This window comes from Juglans microcarpa x Juglans regia, chromosome 1D, assembly GCF_004785595.1.
Source record: "Juglans microcarpa x Juglans regia isolate MS1-56 chromosome 1D, Jm3101_v1.0, whole genome shotgun sequence".
NCBI classification, from domain to species: Eukaryota; Viridiplantae; Streptophyta; class Magnoliopsida; order Fagales; family Juglandaceae; genus Juglans; species Juglans microcarpa x Juglans regia.
Genome location: NC_054594.1, coordinates 33,565,528 through 33,573,073, shown reverse-complemented (window position 1 = coordinate 33,573,073; position 7,546 = coordinate 33,565,528). Strand labels below are relative to the sequence as shown.

At 33.7% G+C, this 7,546-nt stretch overlaps 2 protein-coding genes across 2 annotated transcripts; one reads left to right on the top strand and one right to left on the bottom strand.

Moving 5' to 3' along the window:
- The first annotated feature begins 1,267 nt into the window (after positions 1 to 1,267).
- Positions 1,268 to 1,714, top strand: LOC121246822 (ATP-dependent DNA helicase PIF4-like). Its single transcript, XM_041145115.1, has one exon. It carries the CDS (start codon positions 1,268 to 1,270, stop codon positions 1,712 to 1,714), a length of 447 nt encoding a protein of 148 aa, XP_041001049.1.
- A 3,955-nt stretch (positions 1,715 to 5,669) lies between these two features.
- On the bottom strand, positions 5,670 to 7,091 carry LOC121242110 (probable galacturonosyltransferase-like 4). The gene has a single exon (XM_041140025.1). It carries the CDS (start codon positions 7,029 to 7,031, stop codon positions 5,967 to 5,969), a length of 1,065 nt encoding a protein of 354 aa, XP_040995959.1. The 5' UTR covers positions 7,032 to 7,091; the 3' UTR covers positions 5,670 to 5,966.
- Positions 7,092 to 7,546: the final 455 nt, after the last annotated feature.

The following is a 7,546-nucleotide window of genomic DNA, read 5'->3' as shown; positions in this document are numbered from 1 at the left end:
GACTGCAGAAGAATTACTTGCAAGAGAACAGCAATGTTAGATTGTGATATTAATATTCAAAAATTTCATTTAGTATGTACGTCCAATTTAATAACATTTCATTTACATTCTACTTTTGTAGCTTTAAACAAAGAAAGGAATGATCCAATTATTTCATGCCGTGAATATTATTGCTACAAATTGTAAATAAGAGAAAATGTCAGATCAATTTTACTACTTTCTGGTCGACTACTGCAACAATTTGTAGTAGATATGTATGTTAAAATCAAGACGTTAAGATTAGATTATTTTAGAAATAACCAACAACATATTCGATCAAAGGTATATCAAGGTATTGTTGATACCATTACGCTTGGGGAAACAAACGCTTCTAATGTTGGGAAACGGATTATATTGCCTTCGTCATTTATTGGAGGTCTAAGAGACATGAGGAAAAGATATATGGAAGCAATGGCTTTAGTTCAGCGTTATGGCAAACCAGACATTTTCTTAACAATGACGTTCAATCCAAACTGGCAAGAAATTACAAACGAATTAAGTCTGTATGAGGAGAGTCAGAATCGACCTGATTTGGTTGCTCGGGTCTTTGATGCAAAATTAGAAGAATATATCGATTTGTTAATAATGAAATGTATCCAGCAGTGTATAGTTTACATTTACATCTGGAGGATCAACACCCAGTGACTTTCCGAGCAAATGACGATCTAATTAACGTTGTCAGTTTAAATCGTTCCAGAAAATCGATGTTAACAGAATTCTTTGCATTAAATAGAGTAGATGATAATGCAAAGAGATTACTGTATAAAGAATTCCAGAATATTATGTTTGGAGCCAACAATACAAAAAGTCGACTCCTCGGAAAAAGAAAACTGTTATAGGTCGTATTGTTACAGCAAATCCATTTGAAGGCGAGAGGTATTATCTGTGGATATTACTAAACCATGTAAGAGGACCTTTGTCCTTTGAAGATCTTAGAACAGTTGATGGTGTTGTGTCCCCAACATTTCGCGAAGCAACAACAATGCATGGTTTGCTACAGAGAGACAGTAGTTTAGAAGATTGTTTATAAGAAACATCTCTATATCAAATGTAGTCCAGTTTTAGACAGTTATTTGCAACAATATTGGTTTATTATAATCCAAACAATCCGAGGGAACTATGGAAACGTTTTGAGCAAGACATGTTAGTTGATTTCAAATCAACAGAAGATTCTATATCAAATGTAAGAACCCAAGTATTGAAGTCAATCTCTTTCACAATTGAATCGATGGGTAAAGACATTAATTCCTACAATCTTCTTGATGACGACATCTGTTTTGATGAAGAAGAATTTCAATCTAGAGAAATCGATGATGAATTGACTGTTGAAATTCCAGAAGAAGATATTGCTGCATCAAAATCTCTTAATAGTGAACAAAAACATGTCTATAATGCAGTGCTGGAAAAAGTATTTGCAAACCAAAATGCTGCATTCTTTGTAGATGGCCCGAGTGGGACAGGGAAAACATTCTTATACAATACACTTCTCGCAACAGTACGATCAAAAAAATTGGTAGCACTTGCAACTGCTTCATCAGGCGTTGCCGCATCTATTCTTCTGGGAGGTCAAACGGCACACTCATGTTTCAAGCTTCCACTTGATACTGACAAGGAAGCACGTGCTGTGTCAGCAAACAAAGTGCCCTGGCAAACCTATTTCTTGCAGCAAAATTAATAATACAGAATGAGGCTCCAATGACAAGAAAACAACACATAGAAGCATTGGATAAAATGCTAAGAGACATCAATGATTCGGATGTAACATTCGGTAGAAAGGTTGTTGTTTTCTGCAGAGATTTTTGATAGGTTTTACCCGTGGTTCGTAAAGGAACAAGACAAGAATAGGTTCATTCCAGTTTGGTTTATTCCTATTTATGGCTTACATTGACCAAGTTTCGCTTAACTGAAAATATGCAAACAAGATTGGATCTAATTTTTTCAGATTATGTGTTAGAAGTAGGCAACGGAATGCCACCGAACACAATTGATGAAACCATAAAAATTCCGAATGGGATGCTTGTTCCCTATGATGATGACAACACTTCTTTAGATCATTTAATAGAAGATGTTTTCCACAATATTCAAGAGTATTCAGCAAATATTTCAACTATGATGAATCGGGTCATATTAACACCAAAGAACGGTTCTGTTGATGAAATAAATGTTTTGTTAATTCATAGGTTCCTAGGTGAAGTTCAGCGATATTACAGTTTTGATGAGATAATAGATGCATCTGAACAATCAGTTATGGAAGATTTCTTAAATACTCTAACCCTAAATGGACTTCCGCCTCATGAATTATTACTCAAGAAAAACTATCTCATCATGCTGCTTAGAAACATTAATCATTCAGAAGGGTTATGCAATGGAACCTATTTAATTTGTCGGGACTTTTGATCGAAATATTATAGATGCAGAAATTGTAGTTGGACACCATATCGGAAAAATGATGTTCATTCCAAGGATACCATTATTACCAAATGTTGATGAAAATAGTAGTTTTCCATTTAAATGAACTTAGTTCCCTATAAGATTAAGTTTCGCAATGACTATAAATAAGTCATAAGGGCAAACATTGGATTATGTTGGGATTTATTTACCTCAACCAGTTTTTTCACATGGTCAATTATATGTGGCTTTATCAAGGGCGAAGACAGCATCTACAGTGAGGATTCTAATACGACCAGTGTCCACTGAACAACGTGAAAATAACTGCACAAAAAATATTGTGTTGACGAAATTTTACTAACATTATCATGTTCAAATTAATGTTATACAGGTAACTAGATTTAATTGTATAGTTCCAATTTACTGTCTATTATAATATTAATCTCTATATGACTAATATTCAATTATTTAATTAAATGTCTTCGTCAATTGCTCTGGTAGGTCATGAATTTAACTCAACACTTGTTATACTTATGCATCTGAAATTTTTGTATCTAAAAAGGGAAAAAAATGCAGACGGTGTATACATCAATAAAGGATATTACTCCAAATACAAGAAATTAAAAAATTAAGATGATCGTTGCGGAGAAGCTACTTAAGCGAATAGGCCAACACACAACTGTGAAGTACCAAAATCTAACATTATTTGATGAAGAGGTATAATATTTGTTAGCATATATTACGTTTCAAATTTTTAATATTCTTTGAAATTGGAGGTTCTTAAATTCTATCATATATTATATAAAAATATTAATGATGCTGCACTTATTTATTTATCTTTTTACAACATATTTTGTTTAAAAGAAATCAAAAATACAAAAATTATTAAAAAAAATATTTTAGTAAAATAATCCTCATAATTTTATATAATACACTATTAATCACAATTATTTTTATTGTTGTTCCAGGGAAATCGAGTGCAGGCAGCAATGTTTGGAACTGATATTGACCACATGGATGAGACTTTAAATATTTTCTAGTCATATTATATCAGCAATGCACATGTCAAACCAGTAGATCTAAAGTACAAAATTGGAGAATATCAATATCAATGGACCCTGAACTCAAGAACAATAATAGAAGATGTTCCACAAAGTGAAGAGTTAATAGAGACACCAAAATATGAGATCGTCTCATTCAAGGACATAGCGGCCTACAAAGAGACGATTGGAGAAATAAGTAATTTAATTTTAATTTTATTATGAATAATAATCAATAAATTAACATTTCTATTTGAATATTTAGATATTTTAGCTATTGCAATCAAAATTAAGCCAACTAAAGAGGTAACGACAACATTTGGACCAACAACAATCCAAGAGATATCTGTTATTGATGAAAGGTAAAAAATTCTTATAACTTCTCATTTCTTTTAAAATTGAATTCCAATATTAATTTTGATAAATTCTGTTAATTCTTTTAATTATTTCAATTTTGTAGCTTGAACCCCATATGTTTGACTATATGGGGTCGATTTGTCCAAGACGAATGTCAGAAATTATTGAAGATAAACTAATAATACTTGGAACAAAAATATCTGTTCGATCAAAAAACGGTATTTATAATAATTAAGCAGCTTAGTTATTTTTCCGTATTATATATGTCTGCATTAATATTGATCTCAATTTCAACAAAGGATTGTCTCTGTCATCACGTCCGTCAAGTACCTTTACAATCAATCATCTTCTTCTTGAAGCAGCTACAATGAAGAAATGGTAATTCTCAAAAATTAAATATTACATATTAATGCATTTATATTAGAGTTAATTATGCGATTTATGTAATTTATCTACATATTTCATTTCCTTATATTATTCTTTATTTCTGTATTTTAAAGGCAGATAATAATGACTTGATCATTAAAAGTATTATTGCAAGAAACTTGACATACCCATCTACCCCTCTGTTATCTATTGGTATTCGAGAAATTATGAAGAATTGCGATATTGCAGAGTTGATAAAGGGTTTGCAACCCATGGAGGTAAATATTATTTTATTAATAATAAATTAAAATATTTTCACAAACATTCATTCTAAAAATTGATTATGATTTAATGTAGAAACTAAAATTCTGGATAGAGGCGAAGATAAATGTGATTGACTTGGACCAAGTATTTTATTACATGTCATGTGTTGGTTATAATAAAGGAACTGAATATAAGTATAATGAAAGTTTCGTTTGTATATATTGCGAAAGTCAAGGGGTCTGCAAACCACGGTATATATCTTACAATTTAAATTTACAATCGATATCTAATTTAATTTAGAATTTAGCAATATTCAAATTTAAAATAATATATTCAATGCATTTAAAGTACTAGGGCATATGTTGAACTGGACGATAATACTGGAAAGATAGCTGCTATTATGTTTGGTGAAGTAGCAGAAGAGGCATTTGGTTGTTCAGCAGTTGAGTTGATGGAACATTCTGGAGATGTATCTTTTAAATTTTTTATTCAAAAATTGAGTTTGGTTATAATGAGTTAATTAAAAACGAAATTGGGTTTTAATTAATTATGTAAAGCTATTCATTTTTTTTATTTTTTTTTGTAGGAACATCAACCATATATTAAAAGCGTTGCGGATAAATTATCAACAAAAATCTAGAGGATTCAAGTTTATGCAGATCCAGAGAAACTGAAGGAGAAAAAATATAAGCACTATAATATTAATGTCCTCTCTATCGAGGCAATGCAAGATGAGAAAAATACTGGATCATCATTCTAAAATCAAAATTATCTTAAATAACTTTCATAAGACTATGGACGACGTTTATTTACAAGACCATATTATTGCTTCTATTAATACTCTTCTTTTGCTTGTGATGTTAATTTATATGACATAAACATTATATCGTTATTTAATTAGGTCAAAAAATTATGTCCTTATTAATAAAAAATTAATTCTTAAAAAAATAAAATATAAACTAAGCAAACATGTATTGCACGTTACTTTTACCGTGTGTGTATATATAAATATATATATATATATATATATATATATATATATATATATATATTGTTTGAACACTGCACGGTTATATATGTCCTAAATTAACAAGCTAATTCTCCAAAGGAAAAATGCTTCTTTTATATATCGATAGCAGCTAGGCTAGCCAGCTCCTACCAAATTGGGTTTTTTTTTTTTTTTTAAACAATTTTTGCGATCCCGAAACAGAGCAAATGAGTCAAAATCATGTTGTGTAATGTGTATTCTTTTCCATGGTTGAAAGAAACACCATGCATGCATGTTGTTACAATCCCGAAACAACACCAGCACTATACCCAAACCTATCGTCGAAAGAAGAGGGAAAACAAAAATTGAATAGTATTAACAAGCTGGACGCGCGCTCGGCGCTCCTTTCACTACGCCATCAATGGCTGGCCTAGCTAGCTAGCTAGCTTCATTTTCATGAGCCATGGTAAAGGAGACCGAAAGGCAGAAAGAAATTTCCACGTACCCCAACCTTGATGATCTCTTCATCCTTCTAACCATTGTCTCGAAGAACGGTAGAGGTCGTACGGAGCCCAAAGATAATCTATGGTGCATGGCTTCCTAGAATCTAACCTCAACCATGGCTTCCCTTTCCCACTCCAATGGAGAAGGCTAATTGGGCCAGGATGTAGCCCCCTACATTTCCCTTCGAAATTATCACCACCCAAACCATGTTGGTTCCATCTGTGATCGACTGGCTTGATGTTCCCAGCTAAAACAAGCAAGAATGGTGGCAAAGACCCCAAACGGTATATCCTCTTCTTCTTCTGCACTGCCATCCACTCTTCAACCTTCTCTGTATACCTTCCTTCTCTCCATTTATCCACGTCCATCACCATCACTCCTGTGTTAAAATAGCATGGATTTCTTTCTTGGAATGTTTTCGACAAATCAGGATCCAACCAAAACACCTCGGTGAAATACTGTGTGAAATTTGCACGGCAGTATTCGGGTGCAGCCACCACCTTGTTTTCCATGTCCACAGCCCATAGCTTTGCGATATCGTCCACGACAACAAGGTCGGAATCTAGATAAATGACCCGCCCTACATCGGCCGGGATGATGTCTGCAAGGTAGATTCTTGCATAGTTAAGAGGCTGATCCAGAGCTTGTCGGATGGACCTAGAAATCTTCCCATAAACAAGGCTCGAGTCGAAGCGGTAAATCTTGAAGTTGAGGTAAGGGAAGGTGGATTTTATGCTTGAAAAGAGGTCGGCATCCGCAAAGTGTGCAGAAAGGAAGTGGAAGGAGAGGTTCTCAGGGCATGTGGAGTGTTGTAACATTGACAGAATCGCAGCCATGGTGCCACGGAGGTAGTTTGCGTCAAGGGTCATGGCTACATGGATAAGATTGTTGTGTCCAGACCCACATTCACCCCCGTTGCGAAAGGCGGGGGCTTCATGGAAGATGGGGAGGGAGCCAGAGGGCCGGCGAACGACGCCGAGGCGGACAGCTGTGGCAGTGGCGGTGGAGGTGACGGGGTGGAGGAGGAGGATGGACAGGAGGCCAAGGAAAAGAGGGAGATAAGAGGATCTGATCCAAAAGGCCATCCTGTCTTTATTTTCTTGGGATTTTGTAAGGTTAGAAAAGAAGCCATTGGAAAGGGTTTGCTAGCTTAAGAGAAGAGGCGGTTTGAGGTGTGAGGGATCAGAGGTTGGGATCCAGATAGTTTTGATTGATGGTTAGGGTAAGATAGAGAGATATAGGGAGGGCGATAATTGTGGGAATCAATAAAAAATGGTTGGAGAAAAAAGCTCGGAGTGTGTTGTCTTAATAAGACTTACTTCATATTAATGTATCATCATCAATATGTCTATCAACATGCATGACCAGTTTAGAAACTTCTTTGAAACCAGACATTTCTCTTTTTTTTTTTTCTTTTTTTTTTTAAACAATTTATAATGAAGACCTTTATAATTTATTATATAATTAATTGATCAACTACGTACAGTCTACTACTAATTATTATTTTTCCTCTTTAATTAATTTGTTCACTATATTTATATATTTCATGACTTCCATAAGAAAGAATTAATAATAATTAGTATCCTTCTTTTTATTATTA

Excerpts from the sequence above, each read along its gene's own strand:
- LOC121246822 (XM_041145115.1), top strand. The coding sequence starts at position 1,268 with ATGGGTAAAGACATTAATTCCTACAATCTTCTTGATGACGACATCTGT.
- LOC121242110 (XM_041140025.1), bottom strand. The coding sequence starts at position 7,031 with ATGGCCTTTTGGATCAGATCCTCTTATCTCCCTCTTTTCCTTGGCCTC.